The sequence below is a fragment of the Anolis sagrei genome, chromosome 1 (genome assembly GCF_037176765.1).
Source record: "Anolis sagrei isolate rAnoSag1 chromosome 1, rAnoSag1.mat, whole genome shotgun sequence".
Taxonomy (NCBI): Eukaryota; Metazoa; Chordata; class Lepidosauria; order Squamata; family Dactyloidae; genus Anolis; species Anolis sagrei.
The window spans coordinates 89,449,302-89,472,669 of NC_090021.1; the positions used below are offsets into that span (position 1 = coordinate 89,449,302).

Here is a 23,368-nt window from a genome sequence, read left to right on the forward strand (position 1 = left end):
ACATATAACCCTAAAGACTTCAACATTAATTCTGATATAGCCAGTTCCAGCTAACTGTGGGAGAGTCTGTATTTTAATGCTATCTCTGTGATGTTGATACAACACTGGAATTGCCCCATCCTAAATAAGTGAACAGAGCAAAAGGGACTTAACTGTTGAACTAATGTTCAGAGGCACCTTATTGCACAGGATTTGAGAAAAGTCTCACTGATGGCCTGAGAGAGAAGTGAGCTAATCTTAGATTTGGGGGTAAACTTAATCCATCTCATAGTCATAATAGTCATCCATGTTTTCTCTGAAACTGGAGGGCTCTTCAATATTTCTTTCCTTTCCAGTTTCTTTCCCCTCTTCAAATGAAGGAAGATTGCTGGATGCACACAAATGCAGGATCCTTTTGGAAGACATCCAGCTTTCACCCTGGCTTTCCATTGGTGATGTACAACGTCCCCCTTTGACGTCTGTTCCTTGAGTCAGGAGCAGCCTTCTGGTTTTGAGGAGCTCACAAGTGCAATTCCAGGGGTTACCATCCAGATACAAGTATCGGAGACGAGGCAAATGTTTCACAAAACTGTCATCTAGGGTGGATAATTTGTTGTTTCGTAGATTCAAAACCTGTAGATGCTGAAGCTGGGACAGTTCCTGCTCCTTAATTCTTTCTATGCTGTTTCCTTTCAGATCCAATCTGGCTAGTGTTTGTGGAAGGCTGAAAGGGGGGTGGGTGGAAAGAAACATCAATCAATCAAATTTTATTCAAGGAGAGAATGCTTCTGGAACATGGCCATACAGTTCGGAAAACTCACAGTAACCCAAACTTTGTTTATATCCTGCCCCATCTCCCCATGAGGACTCAAGGTGGCTTATACCATAAAAGGCAACCATTCAGTGCCACAGAAATCAACAATAAACAATACAGGTAAACAGTATAAGCATTCAATCATTTAAAATATCATAATAAAAGACCAATAAAACACATTTCATAACAATAAAAAACAACGTGAAAGGCCATATCCAGAGTTTAAAACCATATCCATAGTCCCTTCATTATTTGGTAAAGCCAGATCTTCAAACATGCATTGTTTATTATTTCTGCCATAACTATAAACATGGTAAATACTTTACAGCACCAGTTTCATTTCTTCTCACAAAACCCTTGTCATTAGGGCAAGAAGCCCTGACATGCCCCAATGCCACCAAGGTAGTTTAATAATTATTAAACTATTATATTATAATTATAAACTATTAAATTATAATTAACAGGATTTCAAACTTGATTTCTTGCCCACAGACCAAACGGGTTATAATTTTAGCCAGGGCTCCAGAAGATCTATCTCTGAAATGTTACGGGCTAGTATAGATGGTTGGGATGACTGGATTTAAGGAGGTTTGAGTCCTGGCACTTTTGTTTGCTGTAGGAATTGGAGAGGAAAAACACAACTCTCTTTCCAGAATAAGAAAATAAATAGTCTATATGCCATTTACATTTTGATATTTTCTAACCTGTCATTTATGCCCTACTGTTCTGCCAGAGAGTTGAGGTCTTAGGACATCTTCCTATTCTACAGTTTTATCCTTGCAATAAATTTGAAACAGTCTTAAGTCACATGGTAGCAAGGGACCAAGATAATTGTGTTATCAAGGATACATTCTGGAAGTTGTAGTTTGGTGAAGTACCAGCACTCTTTGGCAGAGAGTAAAACTACATCTCCCATTATTCCATAGCATTGAATTATGGCAATTAAAGTGGTGACAAACTGCATTAATAGCTGCAGCATGACTTTTAACTGGCAAGACTAAGAGCAGCTCAAATGGAGGGATGCTGGGTTTCACTGGTCGGGGGATCATGTCCTCCATGGTCAGGCAAGAAAGGAGTTGAACTTCCAACTCCTTTCTTGCCTGACCATGTGAAATATTGTCTGGACTTGATGGGACTTAGGGTTCAGTGATATTTCAGAGGCCTTTTAGAGGTCATCAATACCCAGCTCAGTTCTTAATGGTATACCACATTGGCTTTTACAGATCCCAGTAATTGCATTATTTAGCAGTGACACAAACAGGTTTTTTTTTTTTTTGTTATGCATGGTTTGTGATATATACTAAAACAGCACTGATGATTACAGGATGAACTTTTTTCAATATCCTATATCTGAGATATAGATAAGTCCTAATAATAATAATAATAATAGAAAATTAATATTCTGGCATTTAACTGTGTTTCTGGTTTAGTTGCTTACCGTAGTGGAATAGAATGAAGCAAGTTTTGTTCAAGTGCTAGATTAGACAATACTGTGCATTTTAGAAGTGCCCCATCTTCAAATGTGGTAACAATATTGTTGTCAAGGAACAAATGCTTGAGGTCTTGAAGATTATGGAATTCTTGTGCTTGAATTTTCCCAATCAGATTATTACTGCAATCGATTTTCTGCAAAGTGATTGGCAGCCTGACTGGTATTGTTTGGAGTTTATTCCCAGCTAACTCCAACCTTGTTAAACTGGAAAGATGTTGTACACCATCAACTGATGAAAGCTGGTTTTCAGACAAGAAAAGCTGTGATAAATTTGCCAGTTGTTTCACATCTCCAGATCTCAGCATTTTGAGTTGATTTCTCTCTAACTTCAGTGACAGTAAAGATCTGGGTAATTCTGGGGGCGTGTCAGTCAGTAAATTACCATTTAAATTGAGAAACAATAAATTTTGAAGAGATGTGAAAAAACTTCCAGAGAAAGATTGCAACTTATTATTTTCCATGCTCAGATACTTTAAGTTGGGGAGATGGATTGGTCCAGTCACAGATTCCATATTGTTCCCATCCAAAGTCAAACTCTGTAAACTTTTGAGAGAGGAAAAAGTAATAAAAGAAAGAACTGCAATCAAATTGCTTTGTATATCAAGGACCCTTAAGTTCTTTGAACCTTCAAAGTCAGATTCGTGTAAAACACTTATTAAATTATCACCAAGTTTCAGCACTTCAAGGTTTGCTGGGAGTGGGGATGGTATGTTCCTCAGCTTGTTTTTCCACAGTTCCAGGATTCTTAAAGTATCCAAAGTTTTGAAAGTGTTAGTTTCCACTGATTCTGTCCCACTGCAAGTCAAGACAAATTCTTCAAGGGAAGACATTGTTTGGAAATCAGTGACCTGATGGATAAATGGCAAAGCAAAATTATTTTTTGTAAGGTCAATTTAGCAATAGAGCATTTCACTAATGCCTCAACTGAATTAACACACATAATCAGGAAGATTGTATTTGCAAATGAATGGGAGTTGTACAGTCTTCTCAGGTAAAGGGAACACAATCCCACCAAACCAGAAATGGTGCATTTTCCATGGCAAGCTGGAGCCCTCTTGAGGTGTAAAGCAGAATATATGCAAAACTTGTATTAACACCACTGTAGAAGAACAGGCAGTACAACACGCCTAAGCATATTTGATTAGATGTAAATCCCAATGCTGCTTGTTAAGGAAAACTTGGGTAAGATTGTAATTTCATTCCTCAGTTCTATGCATATTTACTCAGACTTCTTTCTGCAATTATAATCCTTTTAGGTTTTTTATTTACAGCATTTACAAAGATTTATTTGATGCTCTTCATCATTTGTATTCTCCATTTGTAGCAAGGGTCTCAAATTCATTTGTGGTTTTGAGGTTGGGGAAAGGTTAATGACCTTTAAAAATCAGACATCATATTCAAAAGCCTTGTACCTAAATTAAAACCCTACTATCCTGGCTAAACAGAACAAACTACAGATGTTGTTGTGCCCCAACTCACATCAACACTAGTCATGATCGCTAATGACAACTCCAGCATCTGGAGAGCCACATAAAATGACATGGGCTGCATTCAGTCCACAGACTTTGAATTTGACACATGGTTTATAGTAAAGGTAAAGACTTAATCCCTTGGCATTAAGTCTAGTCGTGTCCAGCTCTGGGGGTTATTGCTCATCTCCATTTCTAAGCCAAAAACCTGGCGTTGTTCATAGATGTCCCCAAGGTCATGTGGCTAGCATGACTGCATGGAGTGCCATTATCTTCCCGCCAGAGAAGTACTTATTGATCTACTCACATTTACATATTTTCGAATTGCTAGGTTGGCAGAAGCTGGGGCTAATAGCAGGAGCTCATCCCGCTCCAGGGATTCAAACTGCTGACCTTTTGGTCAGCAAGTTCAGCAGCTCAGTGGTTTAACCCACTGCACCACTGGGGGCTCCACATGCTTTATAGCCATAAGAATATGGGCCTAAGTCTAATTGTTAGTCCCCAATGGAATAAATCCTGTTTATTTAAATGTCATTTAAATTTAAATATTAAACTCCCATTGATTTTATGAGTTTATTCTCATTTCGACTAACACTTTGATGCAGTCCATAATATGTGAAAATTAAGAGATAATTACTAGAAAATGATGAGGACACTGGATCTCTGAGACATGGTTATGCATAGATATATGTGTAATTCAATAATGTGGGGGTTTTTTGGTTATGTAAAATGCATATACTTATATATTTCATATATTATGTTCTGTTTGATCTTGTGGAAGCTTTGAATGATTAAAAAACTTTAAAAGAAACAAATATTTTAAAAACACAAATGAAACAGAAACTATTTGTGGCAAAGCATTAGTTACTGAAAAATGTAAAACCTTGTTTGAGATCTCTCTTGTAACCTATTATTATCTTGTAAGCTATAATCTATGTATTTTATAAAGAACATCAGAATGTTTATTGATTTAGTAATTATCAGTTTTAAACTTCAAAGGACTGAATTGGCTAGCAAGAGGAAGGATTAGAAGCATGGATCACAAGTTCGTTATGTGCACAGCTTTTAAACTCATGTTTCAGACATTTTAAGTAGATTCAAAAGGGGGTTATGGCTCTATTGTAAAGGCACTCTTCATGGTTGCATTGTTTGTATTGCTACGAATATCGAGTCAGTAAATGATAAAATGGCCAATTACACTGATAAAGAAGGACAATTTTTCTTTCTGATCATGACACACAAACACATTTTTCTTGCCCCTGAAATTTGGTTATATTTTATACTAATGAGCAAATAGAGCTATTTGTATAAGAAAGTTTACTCATGTGCCTCATATATTAGCTCTACTCAAGTAAATTTTGGCTGCAATCTACAAATGTGTCTTCAGATATCTTAGTAATACACACTTGTCAGAGAAATAGGATGCCTTATGGTGACTGGCAAAGGCAAACCATTTTTTTTTGTCATTGTGCAATGACTGTTAATTTTGGCTGGCACTATTAGTAATTCCTTTTTGTAGAATTGTGTGTATATGTGTGTGTGCAAGTCTACATAAGTACACAGGGAGTTCACTCTACTTAGCAATTTATGCAAATTTCTTAAGCTAAAGTATTGTGGAGTTTTGCTTACAAGGCACTAAGAAAAGTGAGGAAGGTATAATACTTAATTAACAAAAACAAATGCCTCAGTAAGATTTTTTAACCCTGCCTTCCTGATCATGCAGATGTTAAAGCTGCAATTCTACACTTTCGTGGAAGTAGGCTGTTTTGAATTCAGGGCCATGTATTTTTGAGTAGATATAGCTTATATTGTAAGAGCAAAATACCTTGAGGTCCTTTGCGTGAAAAATGATATGATTACATGTAGCTGATGGAAAATAAAATAGATATATACCATTGCCTTGTTGCTAACTTCTAATTTGCTTTAGATCACAGGAATATTATTTTTCTGCAAAGAGGAAGAAAGTTAAACCTAAGGATGACTAGGCAGGAGGTATATTGGGAATCATGAAGGGACAAGTACAAGACTGAGAGAGCTTGGGCTAGGTACCCAGTTTCCACACTTACTCCTTGAAAGCCACATTATGAAAGTTATTTCTCTAAGAACCAGTTGTGATGGAGAAAAAATGTTCTTTGTGTATTAAAGGCTTATTTATTTCATTATTACTTTATTCCAGAGATGAGAGCCAGGCATATACATTACTATATGTAGGACTGGAGAGTTGATGCTTTGCTTGCAGAGACACTAGGAAAACTATGGGATTGGAGAGCTGATGTTTTTAACTGAGCTATGTGCAAATTGTGCCTGGTAACACACTGTATTTACTAAAGTATAACATGCCATTAATTGTAATGCGCACCTCAATTTTGAAGGTACGCATTGCAAAAAAAAATGTTGCCAAATGTAATGCATGACTTCCTTTTGCCTGTTGGCTATCCTTTTGCATGCCTTGGAACAGGCGACAAGGAAGGAGAAGCCATGCCCTACCACCAGGCTATGGCTGATGAAAACACCAGTCTTGGCCTGACATGCAGGCAGCAGCTTCTCAGCTAAGCCCTTTTTCACATTTTCAAAACTGAGGGAGAAGTTTTGAAGGCCTTGTGAATGTAGACATTTGGGAAGCCATGCCTGTCAAGCTGAGGCTGACAATTTTGCCAGCCTCAGCCTGATGGAGGAGAGCAGACAGGTTTACATACGTGATTCTAACATGCCTTCAAATTTAACATGCACCTCACTTTTGGATATGTAATTTAGCCAAAAAAGGTGAGCATTAGATTTGAGAAAATATGGTATGTAGTGCTGCTGAGGGTGATAGCTGGTGGCATCTGTATCAGTGGAGTGGTGAATCCTTCTGAATAGTACTCCAGACTTTAAAGAAGCTATTCAAGTTGCTAAAACTATTTTGGGTGTGGGTTTCAGCACCTTGGATATCTCCTTTAGATTTGGAACTAAAATCTGGATTAAATTCACCATGCCACTGATATAAAAGCCACCACTATCACTGCCATTGCCTGAATCTACTTGCTAGGAAAAACTGTGCCGCTCTTAATGCTTCAGATGTTTTGGACTACTATTTCCATTATCTCTATTGGCCACGAAAACATGTTTGCTGAGTGTATTATATATGTATTGCTGACATTGGAGTATCTACCATACTGATACAATGACGATAATATACTTTTAACTGCCCTAACTCATAGTTTGCCACTTCTGTTATTGTTTTTCAACAATTGGTGCATCATGATGAAGAAGCCAGTGAAGCTTCAAAGGCTTGCAGGCTTCATCATCAGACACACTTACATTTATCAAGTAAACCTTGCACTGTCATTATTTAATATCAGGGTTCCATCACTCTCTAACCACTCAGTAAAGTACATAACTTGTTTTTAATTGACCTTTTCCCCTAGTGTGAACATAGATTCAGTTTAAACCCATTTTACCCAATTATCTCACCTTGGCTTTTGGCCAACAAAAGGCATCTTAAAAATTAAAAAATGCGTAATTGCTTGATGATAAACAACAAGAATGACCTCAACATGCTACACAGACATTCAAACTTCTACACTGTTTTCTGTCAGAGGTACTCTTTTCCAAACCCACTCACACCACTTTTGTGAAGTTTAGATGGATCACATAAAAGGTGATATATTTCCAATTGAACTAAACTTTGAATTCCAGTCCAGTCCACTGAGAAGTAAGGTTGTACTAAATTTGATAACATGTGGCTATGTGAGGATGTAGGTCTGTCATGACCTACTATATGGGAGAAAAACATGGTTCCTGATTTCTTAAAATAGGGGCAAGAATCATGGAGTTCTCCAAACGCTGTGGACTGCTACTCCTAGCATTACTCATTACCTTTGCTGGCTGCGGCTACTTAAACTTGCTGCCCAACAACATCTGGAGGAACTTCCCTCCCTTGTTTTAGAAGCTAAGAAGTAGACGTCTCTTTACCCTTTAAATTTCCCCTACCATAATGATATACTTTGTATGTAACTCTTAATTACCTAACCAAATGAAAGGGAAGAATAGATGAAATGGGGAGGGGAGGAGGAGAAAGAGAGAAGAAACCATTCTACCTGGAGCCGTTTTATTTTGCTGTGGCTGATATGAATTCTTCTGGAAGTAGATGCAATCCCTCTAGGAATTTCTCCAACTTGGTAGCATTGTACCCTTCTTGCCAAGTCACAGCTGCATTTTCGTGGGCACATGGGGATGACAGCCCTGTAAAAGTGAAACAAAAGTAGTAATAGATAAAATTGCTTCATTTTCCTAAAGATCCTTCAGTTCAACCAGCTAGCTATGAACTGCAACATGAACTTAAGCAACCATGTGGTCTTTTATACCATAACACCTGATAAAAAGATAAATACAGCTGTGTGTTCTTTTTTTTTTTTAAGGGAAGGGGGAAGCAGAAAATACCATCTCTTATGTGGGTTAAAATATTAGCAGGTGTCACAAAGAGCAAAAAGTTTAAACAATGATAAGGAATCTTTATTTTGTCTGGCATGGGAAATTGATCTTATTTATTGCCCGATGTGTAATCTGCAAACACTTCCATTATCGGTAGTTTCCTCATTTGGCTAAATGTGACATCACAGAAGGAGCTGGGAGAAAAGATAAAGAGTTCTTTTATAGTGGGCTATAAAATATTTGGATATTCAAAACCCACCAGGAAAAAATACTCTGAAGCACCCAGTTAATTCATTCTTAGTTAAATGATCCAGAAAAAACAAGAACACTTATTTTGTTTCACATATGCTTTCCCATAGTTTAACAATAGTCATTGCTGAAATGAATTTTTAAAACTGATTAAAGCTCATAGTTGATATTGTCTCCTGGATAAATCTGTTGCTCAGATAACTTTACCCTCTTTTTCACTGTCTCACAGTCACCCACTGTGCATCCGTTCACTGACCCAAGTATGACTATATTATAGGCTGCTTAAGTCTGTTTCCATTCTTGCACCTTTGCTGTCTCTGAAACAGACAGCAATCCAGTGGTGAGGCCATTCATACCATCAAACTACTGCCATGGGGAATATTGTACTTGCTGCCCTGCTTTCTGTTGAGCCATTGGCTCAAGGAAACAAAACAAAAAAAACCCCCCATAACTCTGATGGATTTACTTTTAGCCTCCTCTTTGCCCTCAATGATTGGTCCATATGGTCCATAAAAACCAAGTTATTGCTCCACGCAGTTCTCCTCACATCCCTCCAGATTGCAACCATTGGATGGCCAATGATAAGGGATTGGGGAGACTTGTATCTAACAGCATCTGAATGACCACAGTTTGCTTATCTTGTACCAGCTGACATGACACTCTTCTGAAGAAATGCCTGATATAAATGTCAGTAGCTCTGCCACCAAAGCAAATGAGCAGTTTCCTATAGGCAACATTTTTATGCCATAGTCCAGATCAGTGTATTGCAACCGTTATGAACAGTCGTGTTTAAGTAGATCCTGGTTGCACACCTGCCATTTTAGCACATTTTTGTTATTTTTACAATGGTATGTTTTCCTCTTTCTCTTTTGGGCTGATCCCACATAGAATACAGTAACTTCCCATCTCCACTTCTTAATAATGTACAGTATTACCATCTTGATCTGCTGTTTCAGTCTGTAATGATTTAGAGCAGAGTTTCTCAAACTGTACTCCTTCAGATGTTTTGGACATCAGCTCCCACAATTCCTAACAGCTGGTAAGCTGGCTGGGATTTTTGGAGCTGAAGTCCAAAACAGAGCAGAGTTTGAGAAACACTGATTTAGAGGAATTCACTGCATTGTAATATTAGTGCTCCTTGTCTGCTTCCCAGCTGTCATTCGATAAAATTCCTTAACTTTGCTGTGTTTTCTTTACGTTTGACATTATTCTTTTGTTGCTTTATGTTTATTTAAAAAATCAGTGGATTTCTGTGTTTTTAATGCACTGTGCTGTAATGCAAATGTCTGGTTGCTCCTGACACGATAAATAAATAAATAAATAAATAAATGCACTGTGCTGAAAACTTTGGCTTAGAAGTCCTCTGATAAAGACAAAAATGTAATATAAGTCATATTGGATTATTTTAATGACAGGATCTGAAGGTCAGTATAGGAGTTTTTATCTGAATTGAGGTGAGATTTCAGAGAACACAATGTACTTAAAAGAAATTGACAGGGATTTGTCCTTGGATTCTGGTATTTGACCAAATTGCACCTGTCAGTGATAAAAATCTTTATTACATGAGAGTGTTTGTCACACAGCTTCAACCAGTGATTCTTTATGAACAGGATTTTGTTGTCTTATCAAGAACAAATGCTGCACCCCTCTACACACAAAGGCAGAACAAAAATTCAAAGGGAAAGAACAATTCAGAGGAACTGAACTGTCTCACTAGCCTGCAGAGCAACAGGGAGGCATTCCAGAATGTTTAACGCCTCCCATCCATCTGCTTAAGGTTGCAGTCAATGCACACCTGACTGTAGCAGAACTTTAAAATGCAGTTTTGTGTTCTGACTCCATCCAGTGTTTGTAATACTGTATTTTTTCTTAAGCGATCTTTTATGGTGACATTGACTAGTTGCTTTGATGTGTTTTCTCCCACAGAAGTCGCTTAAAGATAAACTTTAAAGCATTCTCTCCTCGGCCTTGTTGCATTCCAAGCAAAAAGGTTGGTGTTGAAGATGGGGGTGAAAGAGGAGGAGATTACTTTTGCTGGACTTTGTAGCCCCTTTCAAATAATTGCACTTAACATTTATTTTCCTAATAGAGTTAAGGATGTTCAATCAACAAAAATATTTTGAAAAATGGAAACTTGTACTAGTCCAAAAATAGTGTTGAATTAGCACAAGTCCAATACCATTTGGACTTGTAATAGTCCAACATTGGACTTGCATTAGTCCAAAAAATAACTCCACATATTTTTTTAAGTGGCATGGATAGAAAGGAGGAAATTTCCACTGGTGCATCAGGTGTATATGACGATAATCTAGTACATGTGGAGAAGGAAAGTGCCAGTTCCTCAGTAATTCAATATTATGTTCCCAGTAATGAGGAAATCTGATTTCCTCACAGCAGGTGCACTAGGTGGCTTTGTTGGTAATCCAGTGAAGTATTGCCCTGGATAAACCAAAGCTGACATCTAAGCTGTCTCAAGGGGACAGTGCATAGTTCCGTTAACTTTTCAAAACATATCACAGTGTACTTCATTTTATCATCTGTTATTTGGCTTATAACCCACCTTTCCACCAACACTGGTAATCAAGGTGGCTGAAATAATAAAATACTCATCTAAATTAAAGCAAATTCAGCAATAAAAACACAGCAATAACAATAAATGATAATTTAGTTGGTTAGCGGTCCCTACAGCCAATAAATAACTGAAATGCCAAAGGGCTTTCTTTCTACCAACAGAAGGACAAAGAAAAGAGAGAGAGCATGCCGCTTTCAACAAGGAATGGCCATTGTGAGATGACCTACTCTTCCCCAACAACTGCCCCTCTCATGGCTCATAGACAATGGGCACATCCCACTGGAATCAAAATCTGACCAGGTTTGTATGAATGAATGCTGCCTTTCATGTAGCCTGGCCCAGATTGTTCAGGGGGTTATAGGTGAACCATACGTACATCATAACTGTGTCTGTAAATAGCAATATCTGGGGGAAAACACTTATTTTGATAAATTTCTAGAATATTTAAGTTTCCCTAGTCTAACTTTTCAAAGCTTTGGATAGCCAGTGTAGCTGACACACCAAGCGAATCACATTTGGAACTGGCCCTGATCAACAGCTTGTCCAGAAGTCTGTGGCCAAATGGAGAATTCTAAACAGGCTTCACTTAGAGAATGCTGGAGAACAGTGGTTCTCAACCCTTGGTCCTCCAGATGTTTAGGACTTCATTCTTCAGAATTCCCGATCACAAGTTATGCTAGCTGGGGCTTCTGGGAGCTGAAGTCCAAAATATATGGAGAACCACTTCTGTAGAAGACCAATAGGTACCGATCCGGTGGGAAGGTAACTGCGCTCCATGCAGTCAAGCCAGCTACGGACAACACTGGCTCTTTGGATTAGAAATGGAGATGAGCACCAACCCCCAGAGTTGGACACGACTGGATTTAATGTCAGGGGAAAACCTTTTTACCTTTACCTTAGAAGACCAAATGGAGCATGACTAATACACATGGCAGAGCAAAAAGGTGTGATTATAGTCTTCAGAGCTTTCTGGACCATTTGCGATAGGAGGTTTTCACACCATTCTTTAGATATATATTTTTTTGTCATGTCAGGAGCAACTTGAGAAACTGCAAGTCGCTGCTGATGTGAGAGAATTGGCCGTCTGCAACGACGTTGCCCAGGGGACGCCAGGATGATTTAATGTTTTTATCATCCTTGTGGGAAGCTTCTCTCATGTCCCCGCATCAGGAACTGGAGCTGATAGAGGGAGCTCATTCGCCTCTCCCCGGATTCAAACCTGCGACTTGTCGGTCTTCAGTCCTGCTGGCACAGGGGTTTAACCCACTGTGCCACCGGGGGCTCCATTCTTTAGATTAGTGCTACTGAAAATAATGGTCTATGAAGCACTGCTGACCTATGAGATATCAGCTACTGGTCTGTGGCAAGTTTCTAGGAAAGTTTGCAATGATAGAATGGCACATATGATTACAGCCCTGGGTACGTTGGGGAAATGCTGATGTATTACATCAGCTACTTTAGTTACAATTTAGACAGAATCATAGAGTTGTTACCCAAGGGCCACCCAGTCCAACCCCCTGCTTTCAGGAACACACAATCAAAGCACCCCTGACAGATGACCATCCAGCCTCTGTTTAATACCTTACGAGAAAGAAATACCACCACGCTTTGAGGCAGCACTGTGATGTGTGAAGATGTGTGTCACTCCTCTGGTCTTCCAGATCCCTTGTGACACCCATTTTGGCCACAAAATGGAGTGAATTGTTCACATGGAACCTTCCAGAAATAGCAAATCACCATTTTGACAACCAGAAAAATCAAGAGCATTTTTCATCTTCACTCTCTTAAGGTGAACTATACACCCCTGCAACTACAACCCCCAAATGTCAAGGTCTCCAAACTCCACCAGAGCATATTATGTATCTGTGCCAAGTTTGGTCCAGATCCATCATTGTTTGAGTCCACAGTGCTCTCTGGGTGTAGGTGAACTACAACTCCAAAACTCAAGGTCAATGCCCATCAAACCTTCCAATAATTTCTCTTGGTCATGGGAGTTCTGTGTGCCAAGTTTGGTTAAATTCCATCATTAGTGAAGTTCAGGATGCTCTTTGATTGTAGGTGAACTATAAATCCCAGCAACTACAACTCCCAAATACCAAAGGTCTATTTTCCCCAAACTCCACCAGTGTTCACATTTCGGCATATTGAGTAATTGTGCCAAGTTTGGTCCAGATCCATCATTGTTTGGGTTCACAGTGCTCTCTGAAAGTAGGTGAACTACAACTCCCAAACTCAAGGTCAATGCCCAACAAAACCCTTCCAGTATTTTCTCTTGGTCATGGGAGTTATGTGTGCCAAGTGAATGCTCTTTGAGTGAAGATGAACTATAAATTCCAGTAACTACAACTCCCAATAACAAAATCTACTCCCCCCCCCCCAACCCCACCACTATCCAAATTTGGGCATAATAGGTATTTGTGCCAAATTTGGTCCAGTGAATGAAAATCCATCTTGCATATCAGATATTTACAACGGGATTTTGGCCTGTATCAATAGGTATATAGTGTCTATATCAGGAGTCCTCAAACTTTTTAAGCAGAGGGCCAGGTCACAGTCTCTCAAACTGTTAAAGGGCCGGATTATAATTTGAAAAATATATATGAATGAATTCCTATGCACACTGCACATATCTTATTTGTAGTGCAAAAAACACTTAAAACAATACAATAATTAAAATGAAGAACAATTTTAACAAATATACACTCATTAGTATCTCAATGGGAAGTGTGGGTCTGCTTTTGGCTCATGAGATTGGATTGTTGTTGTGTGCTTTCATTTCAGACTTAGGTTAACCCTAAGTGAGGGCCGGGTAAATGACCTTGGAGGGCCGCATCCAGCCCCCAGGCCTTAGTTTGAGTACCCCTGGTCTAGATCCAGGGAAGCCATTCTCCCCCTCTACTCTGCTTTGCTTAGACCACATCTGGAATACTGTGTCCAATTCTGGGCACCACAATTGAAGAGAGATATTGACAAGCTGGAATATGTCCAGAGGATGGCGACTAAAATGATCAAGGGTCTGGAGAACAAGCCCTATGAGGAGCGGCTTAAAGAGCTGTGTATGTTTAGCCTGAAGAAGAGAAGGCTGAGAGGAGACATGATAAGGGCCATGTATAAGAATGTGAGAGGAAGTCATAGGGAGGGGGGAGCAAGCTTGTTTTCTGCTGCCCTGGAGACTAGGATGCGGAACAATGGCTTCAAACTACAAGGAGAGTCCCCCTGAACATGAGGAAGAACTTCCTGACTGTGAGAGCTGTTCAGCAGTGGAACTCTCTGCCCTGGAGTGTGGTGGAGGCTCCTTCTTTGGAGGCTTTTAAACAGAGGCTGGATGGCCATCTGTCAGGGGTGATTTGAATGCAATATTCCTGCTTCTTGGCAGGGGGTTGGACTGGATGGCCCACGAGGTCGCTTCCAACTCTTTGATTCTAGGATTCTATGATTCTGAATTGTCCAAGATAGATGTTAACTTAGTCATCTGTTAACTTAGGACACCCAATGAATTCCTTGAGGCTTTCAGCTCTGTGATTCTATGGTTCAATGGTTCATAACAATAGCAAAATTACAGTTACGAAATAGCAACAAAAATAATTTTATGGTTGGGGGTCACCACAACACGAGGAACTGTATTAAGGGGTCGCGGCATTAGGAAGGTTGAGAAAACCTCAGGTCCTCCTGCTGATTGGGACTTCGCTTCCCAGAAGCCCCTGTCACCACTGCCAATTGCCAGGAATCCTGGGAGTTGAAGTTCTAAACAGACAGAGGACCCAAGGTTGGTTGGAGCCGCCCCTTCAAACTGCGCAGCAGCGCCCCTTGCGGCCGCAGGGGAGGGAGGCAGGAAGGGAAGCTTCCCGACCGATCGATGATTCGGAGCTCGGCCCGTCCCACCTGGCCAGCGGGTCTCCGTTGTGGCAGGCGAGGGAATCGCTCGCTCGGGGTCTCCCGGCTGACAGGAGAGGAGCCGCCGCTCCCGCGCATGCGCCGTGGGGAGTGCGCGAGCGAGCGAGTGAGGGAGTGAGGCGCAGGGAGGCCAAGGCGGCCCGTGGGTCGGTGAGTGGGTGGGTGAGTTGGCGGAGAGGCTTGAAGCACCAGTGGGGCGCCATGTCTGGCGGGGGCTCCTGCGGGGGGGCGGGCCCCGGGGCCTGCGGTGGGGCAGCGGCCTCCTCGTCGGCTTCGTCCCCCGGGGGCGGCGGCGGGGGCGGCCTGTCGATGTTCCGGTGGCTGGAGGTGCTGGAGAAGGAGTTCGACAAGGCCTTCGTGGACGTGGACCTGCTGCTGGGCGAGATCGACCCGGACCAGGCGGACATCACCTACGAGGGCCGGCAGAAGATGACCAGCCTCAGCTCCTGCTTCGCCCAGCTCTGCCACAAGGCCCAGACCGTCTCCCAGATCAACCACAAGCTCGAGGTGAAGCTGCCTTCCCTTTTCAGTCTCTCACGCGGGGGCTTCCTCCGAGGAACCAAACGCTTGACACACGCTGCCCACCCGTCCCCCTGATGCTCCCTCCACACCCCTCTTTCATTGAAATACAAACACCAGGGTCGAACCAAGCACCTCCCCACAGATCATGTTAAGTGGCAACAGCACCCTTTAGAGCAGAGCCTTCCAAACTTTTCAGGAGATGGTACACTTTTTTTGCCAACATAATTTTGCGACACAGTAATTCAGTTTTATTCACAAACTGGAGGTTATAACAGGCATGGGCAAACTTTGGCCCTCCAAGTGTTTTGGGCTTCAACTCCCACAATTCCTAACAGCCCACCGGCTGTGGGAGTGGAAGTCCAAAACACCTGGAGGGCCAAAGTTTGCCCATGCCTGTTATAAGAGATAGTGACACATATATAGGTTGTTAATAGTGAAATCTTAGAATCATTGAGTTGGAAGAGACCTCTTGGCAGTCCAACCCCCTGCCAAGAAGCAGGAAAATTGCATTCAAAGCACCCCTGATAGATGGCCACCCAGCCTCTGTTTAAAAGCCTCCAAAGAAGGAGCCTCCACCACACTCCGGGGCAGAGAGTTCCACTGCTGAACAGCTTTCACAGTCAGGAAGTTCTTCCTCATGTTCAGGGGGAATCTCCTTTCTTGTAGTTTGAAGCCATTATTCCGTGTCCTAGTCTCCAGGGCAACAGAAAACAAGCTTGCTCACTCCTCCCTATGACTTTCCCTCACATATTTATACATGCTCCTCCTCTCAGCCTTCTCTTCTTCAGGCTAAACATGCCCAGCTTTTTAAGGCGCTCCTCATAGGTTTTGTTCTCCAGACCCTTGATCATTTTAGTTCCCCTCCTCTGGACACACTCCAACTTATCAACATCTCCCTTCAGTTGCGGTGCCCAGACTTGGACACAGTGTGATTCCAAGTGTGGTCTGACCAAGGCAGAATAGAGGGGTAGCATGACTTCCCTGGATCTAGGCACTATAGTCCCATTTATGCAGGCCAAAAACCCATTGGCTTTTTTCTCCCGCCGCATCACATTGTTGGCTCAAATGTATAGGGACACAACATATTTCATGAACATCTTTCTCTCTCTGAGATATGATTCATTGCTTATTTCACCTTGACCCAGAACTTTCTCATTACATTTGTGTGACACACCTACACACTGCGGCTGACATGCTAATAATATTTTAAAAAAAAAAACTTTATTTGTAGACCACCCTCTCTCCCCAATAGGACTCAGGGTGGTTTACACACAAGAAAGGCAAACATTCAATGCCCAAGTCAAATACAAACATTTTAAAATCAACAGATTAATACCAAAATAATAACCATAAACTTATGACAAAAGAGAAATTGACAGGAAAATAAGGACCAAATACAAATAATCGAATAAAACTAATTATAATGCTAACATAAATTAACCATTTAGACATAAATCCTAGAAAAGGCAATTAAAATGACTATCAAGGTTGTTCTTCTCATATACCATAGCAGCAGTGGAATAGGTTAGGACTGTCCTAATCCTCCTCCTCTTCATACGCCAAAGTGCACATGTGCGTTTTCAAGAGGAGAGGAGGGTGGGTGCTACTTTTAGTTCTTTTGGGAGGGAATTCCACAGATAGGGAGTGATCATGGAGAAGGCCTTCCCTCTTGTTCACACCAACTGCACTTGTGATAGGGGTTGGACTGAGAGGAGGGCTTCCTCTGCTGACCACAGTGCACGGAATGGTCTGTATGGGGAGATATGATTAGACAAATAGCCTGGACCCAAACTTGGACCTCTAACAGTTTAAAGGTCTGCTTTTTTAAAACAATATTTTAATTAAGATTTTCATAAGTAAATAAAATAGATATTTAAATGAGGGAGGGAAGTGATGTGGAATAGGATGGTGTTGGGGAAGGGGGAAAATGAAGAAAAAATGCTTCACAACCCTTCTTTCTTAATGCACAGAATTCAAAATTGACTTCTCACTCTCCAGCCCAAAGCATAATCATCTTCTCATTAAAAGGTTTTACAGGATTCCAAAATACTCCAAAGTTGTCCACATGGGTGGCTGAAAGTGTGACACCTTTGTTCCCTGTGTTTTATACACAAAATTATTTTAAAATATCTTGTATAAATATCCTTATATAAAAAAATCCATCCAAGACACTTCTGTCCCCAAGCATTTTGGATAAGGGACAAATGGGTATTGGGTTTTGTCTTGGGTCATATTATCAAGGTGTCTCATCATGTATGTATGTGCATATGCATATACATATGCAGGTATTCCAAAATCCAAAAAACAAAAAACAAAAACCACTTCTGGTCCCAAGCAGAAGTACCATCTAGCATAGAGTCTCAACTTCTGCCTGTTGAGTAAAGCAGGTAAAGCTTAATCCCCAAAGCCCACAAATATCATTATATTTTCCTTCTTCTTTATGAAAATTGTCTCATGTTTTTAGACATTAAAGATGATTAGAGGTGAATGAAGTTCAAGGGGAAGGAATAAGCAGAGAATAGCTGCCCGAGTTCAGTTCCGGGATGAGAGGAATAGGAAATGGGATGTTGGTGTAGGAGTCATACGTGAAAGAAGTAATGTGCAGAAGGAAAATGACTTTTCTTCACAGCTCCGAAAAGTTGCTTTTTGGAATACAAGCTCCAGAAGGTGGGGAATTCTGGGAGCTGCAGGCCCCAAAAGTAATAACCCCAAGCTCTGTTCCCCCACTCCACCTCAAGTCATAGGGAGGAGTTCATTTTCTTCTGCTGGTGTTTAATGGCAAAGCAAGGCCATGAGAACACGCCATCTCATTTCAACCCTTCAAATGGGATTAAAAGATACCTTATATACATTTTTCATGAGTAGCTGATTGGTGAGCAAATTGGTCTAATCTGGCCATAGCTAAGGGAAGACAATGTGTTGACCACATCTAAGTAGCCAGTGGCACCCTAAAGACAAAGAACTTATGGGGAGATAAACTTATAGGAATTTAGTTTGTTAAACACAACTAATTGTCCAGTGTGGTGGCTTTGTCGTGCTTAAAAGTGTTGCCCTTGGAATTGAAAAAGCCTGGGTCCAAGGTTTCTGAAACTTTGTTGCTTGGATATTGTGAGTTGGAGACTCAAAAGGGGAGGTAAATTTTAGATACAAGTATCATACTAAGATTTCATGCTTTCCCACCTCAAAATATGTACAGGTTGAGTATCACTTACGCAAAATGCTTGGGATCAGAAGTGTTCCATATTTCAGATTTGTTTGGATTTTGGAATGTTTGCATATACATAATGGGATATCTTCAAAATAGGACCCAAGTATAAACATGAAATTCACTAGTATTTCATATATACATTGTATATATAACCTGGAAATAATTGTATACACAGTATCTTAAATAATGTTGTGCATGAGACAAAGTTTGGGTACATGGAAGCAAAAGTATCACAGTGGATGATTTTGAATTTTGGAGTATTTTTATTTTGTTCTAATTATAATAATAACTGTTATTTGTTAGCTGCCTCTTGGGGGGTACAACACAGTTAAAACACCCAGATAAAACATATTACTGCAAAATTCAAAATTGCAAATAAGGGATAGTCAACCTGTATAATAAAAAGTGTCCCCTCCACTTGGATTTGGAGTTTTTGAAATAAAGGTTTAGATGTAGTCTTGAATTGCTAATAATATTAAAATGAAGTTCTCTGCCTTATTCATGGAACAGTGGCAGAGCAAGTGCATTTGTAGATAAAACATCCCAGGTTCAGTTCTTAGCATCTTCGGTTAAAACTTTAGGTATCAGGGGATGGAAAATTTTGTCTTCTTTCTTCCTGAGATCCTGGAGGACCTCTGCTAATCAGAACAGGTATGATTGTAATTGATGGTTAAGTTATTTGTCCTGACAAGCAATGTGATATGACTTGGTGTGCTCTTTTATAAAGCATAAAAAACCCAGTATTGGGGGAAACGTGGTCAGCTATATCATGAAGTAATATGGGGCTGTCACTTGCAGATTATTATTGAATACTGTTGAGGGTACTAAACATAAAGAACAAGCATCCCACACTATATGAAATGGGTGTTTTTCAAGTAAGAGTGGAGATGCTGATTGAATTTCGGGCTCATGTACCAAGATGTCCAGGTTGGACCTTGAAGAAAGCATGCTAAAGAGCTTTGTATATATGAAAGCTACTGTGTCCAAAATCTGATCTAAAATACATACTCTCAGAAATTCTAAGTAGGTTTCAAGTTTTTCCAGTGATGTGAGGATAAGCAGACAGAATACATTTGCAAAAATGATAGTGGTATAATTTCAATACTGAACTTCCTTCATATAATTTGGTAAATACTTGCAGAGCCAGAAAAAGTTTATGTTGCAAGAATGCATTCTTTCATGTGTAGTTATGGGGCTATGCCTATTAGGGACATCCCTATGATCCTGACTTTGCTCCAACTTTCATTTTAAAAAGCTCTCATATATATTTATTTTATTACTAATACTATATATCTTATGCCTTAACTTTTTGAACAATTTCCATTTAACTATAGTATTAAGAATACTGCTACAGAAATGCCAACTTTTGTAAGGTTAGTGAAAAAGAGCATATCTAATTCATATTTGTTAACTGCCAAGTGACCATATGAATGAGAGACTTTGAAGTCACAGTGTTAACAGCTTTGCAGTTCAGATCTTGCCCACTCAAGGCTGTGGCTTCCTTAAGTGAGTTTATCCACCTATGGTATTAGTCATAGTCATATCCCAGTAACTGTGTTTCTTGGGTTTTTAAAGTGCAGTTAAAGAAAGTCAATATGCTACCGAGATAGGTCACTATATGTCTACTGAATGAGTTTGAAAAAGTAAGAAGTAGCTTGGTAAATAATAATTCTGGAACATATCCAAAACAAACAAAGCTGTTTTGAGAGGTGAAAAATATAAAAGCCATTCAAAATATGTGAATCTAAGGATCCATCTACACCAAAATGAATGAATGCAGTTTGACATCACTTTAACTGCCATGGCTCAGTGCTGTGGAATTGTGGGGGTTGTACTTGAAGCTTTAAAAGAACTTTCACATTCTTTGCTGTTGTTTCACCCAACTACAACTCCCAGGATTTCATAGCATTGAGCCATGGCAGTGGTGTCAAACTACATAAGAGGTCAGATGCAGAAATGGGTGCTCTCGGGTAATTAACAATTTAGATCAGCCTTTTCCAATCTTTTTTATTGTTGCATATTTTGAAGTGCTACTCCTTTCTGCCTTTGACAGCAGATCACAAGTCACAGCAAATTAATTTTCTCTCCCAATATCCAAAGTACCTGGAAGGATACTTTGTACTTTGGAGGAGGAGGAGGCCAGTTCCACATAAGATGAGCAGTGCTTTTGTCAACTATTGTTCTAATTATACAGCTTTACATATGTTCTTTATTGTAATGAATTTCCAGATCTGGGAGCCAGTTTAATCTCCGTGTGAACCTGGAAGGTTCTAGAATGGAGTTCCTATCTCTGTCTTCCCCAGAAGTCATATGTAGCTGAACATCTTATTAAAATGCATCTTCTCCCATCTTTGAAGTTCATCATTTCAGCATGGGATTGCTACATTATTTTTCTTGGCACTCTGTATATATTGTTGGAGACAATTCAGTTTTAATATGCATGTGTGCAAACATTGCAGCAAAGCATAAAACTTGATGGGAAAAATTGGTATAAATGTAACATCGGGAAAATAAAATAAATATTTTGACAAATTTAAGTTGTGTTTGCAACGCTTTAGAGAGGCTGGTTGTAGTAAAATTGATATCTGTCATACATGCAGTCTAATGTGTTCACAGTTTGTGACATTGTGTAAGTATTTATAATTTTGTACTAGTTGAGCTTTTTGAGCCGTATATTTTTAGGATCATTTGAGTACCTAGAGGCACCACAATACCGAGACTGTGAATTTTGGGTTTGGTTTTTTCTACCTCTGTACTTTTTCACCCATTCCATTCATTATATAAAAAAGATGCATTCAAATGAAGCATGAGATGCCACTGTTTTAATTTGATACTTTTATCCTGGTTATATGCATTGTAAAACTAACAATGCTACACATTAACTAATCTCATAATCAGAAAGTAGCTTATGCTATAACAGCTATTTCAGTGTTACTCTTTACTTAAAAATATTGTCAGTCCAGAAAGCAAAGAATGTGATAAATATTCTGTGTGTGCATTCAAAAGGAAATGTACCTGTTGTGATATCACAGTATCATGCAACTAAGTCCATAATATAAGCAGAATTATGGACAAGAGACTAGTTAAAATTAACAAGCAAAAAATAATTAAAACACAGCGATAATAAATAGTTGCAGGCATGGGTATCAACATGCTGGGAAAATGGTGTCAGGTTGATTCCAGTCATTTAGTGGCTGTTGCAGAGGTTGTGGAAGTGAGTGGCACTCAGGAGTTTTAACGCTACACAGTTCTTGGACTCTACAACAGTGCAGAAAATTTCTTCCAGGAAAAGGATGGTGTGAGAATGAAATGTCGCTAGGCTGCTTTATTTCTTCAGATAGATACTCTTCATATTTCACCAAAAGAATGTTTCCAGCTCTTGCTAAAGGAAAAACAACAATCCATTAGTTTTAGAGAATCTGAGATTACTGTTAACTGCAAATAAGGACTGGGTGCTGGATCATAGGGACTGGATCTCCCTCCAGTTTTGAATCCTAATTTTCTGATTCTCATATTAATATTTAAAGAGCCATCTACAGTGATGTGATTCAAAGTTGTTTATGTACTAGTTAATATGTAATGTAGTCCATATCTTCAGAGCTTAAAATCCTGTAATGTAGTCTGTATCTTCAGAGCTTAAAAGTGGGAAATGTTGATATTGGCTTCCCAGTTTAACTATATTAAAATATCTTCTTCTTCCATGTCAATTAATTTATGTTTCATATACACCTTATATATTATTATATATTAGTAATAATTTTGTACATGAAATAAAGTTTCTGTACATTGAACCATCAGAGACCAAGGTGTCACTATCTCAGCTACCGATAAGGATAATTTTTGGTTTTGGAGTAATCCAGATTTTGGAATTCCAGATAAGGGATGCTCAGCCTGTAATTCTTTTTTGAAAGGAAGTGTAACTTTAAAAAAAAAACAAAACATACTCCCCTTCTTAGATTTCTGCAATTGAGAATATAGATATTTTCTAAATTTTGAACAGATGGCAGTCCTTTTTCATCTTTGCTTCAGAGGAAATAAATCCTGCTTAAACATTCAAAGAGATAAGTCAGTTTTTTTAGTATTTTTATTTCCTGCTAGCTTGTCATGCATTTAGACTGTGTGTCTTCTGGAAGATGAAGATTATAACAGCAATTCCTGCCTAGTCATTCTTGTTTGTAATTGAAGGGGTGTATGCTGATTGTTATGGGTGAAATATAAAAGAAAATTAGGATAATCGTACATCCTGATGTATTGCCATTGTTTAGTCTATGGCAGGCCTTTTATCTCTTTGTGGTGGTAAACTTAAAATATTTTGTGGTCCACTTTCATATTTCCCAGTCTTCTTGGAGGTCAGTTTTTCTATCTATCCCCTTTAGAAGTAAGAATTGAAGATAAAAGTTAAAATATATTTCCAGTCTTTCCAGAAACACACTAAAATGTCATTTGGCATACCAGTTTTCAAAGCAATCATTGTGTTTATCTATTACAGCATATAAAGGGGGGAGGGGAAGGGAAGCTGGATATGTCAGCACCTTTAAACTGATATAATTTAGTATGAGCTTTCATGCCACAACTGGCTCACTGTGCTTAAAAACCTGTGGCTTTAATCAGAAGTGAATTGTTACCCACCTAGCTCATGATAAAATAGATCAATTGGCCTTAAAGGTGCTCCTAGATTTCTCCTCATCTCATTTTGTATTTTTTGGTATATGCGTAAAAATGAGCAAAGGGGTGATGTCTCCCTATATGTTAAAAA

At 39.5% G+C, this 23,368-nt stretch overlaps 2 protein-coding genes across 3 annotated transcripts in view; one reads left to right on the forward strand and one right to left on the reverse strand.

The window, feature by feature from the left end:
* On the reverse strand, positions 1-15,085 carry LOC132760915 (nephrocan-like). Its single transcript, XM_067469979.1, has 4 exons — positions 14,871-15,085; positions 7,834-7,978; positions 2,232-3,133; positions 1-703 (listed from the first exon to the last, which is right to left on the reverse strand). Exons 1-4 carry the CDS (start codon positions 15,083-15,085, stop codon positions 256-258), a joined length of 1,710 nt encoding a protein of 569 aa, XP_067326080.1. The 3' UTR covers positions 1-255.
* GOPC (golgi associated PDZ and coiled-coil motif containing) overlaps positions 14,934-23,368 on the forward strand; it is a 25,526-nt gene continuing 17,091 nt past the window's right edge. For both annotated transcript variants that reach the window (XM_060753238.2, XM_060753239.2), the window contains exon 1: positions 14,934-15,389. In XM_060753238.2, coding sequence (XP_060609221.2) covers positions 15,084-15,389 — 306 coding nt within the window. In that variant the 5' untranslated portion in view covers positions 14,934-15,083. The remainder of the gene's footprint in view (positions 15,390-23,368) is intronic.

What these genes read in the sequence shown, in the direction of transcription:
- LOC132760915 (XM_067469979.1), bottom strand. Translation starts at nt 15,085, where the DNA reads ATGGCGCCCCACTGGTGCTTCAAGCCTCTCCGCCAACTCACCCACCCA. An exon ending in AACGGAGACCCGCTGGCCAG is followed by an intron (nt 7,979 to 14,870) that starts GTGGGACGGGCC and finishes TCACTTTTACAG; the next exon opens with GGCTGTCATCCCCATGTGCC. An exon ending in CTTCATTCTATTCCACTACG is followed by an intron (nt 704 to 2,231) that starts GTAAGCAACTAA and finishes CCCCCCTTTCAG; the next exon opens with CCTTCCACAAACACTAGCCA.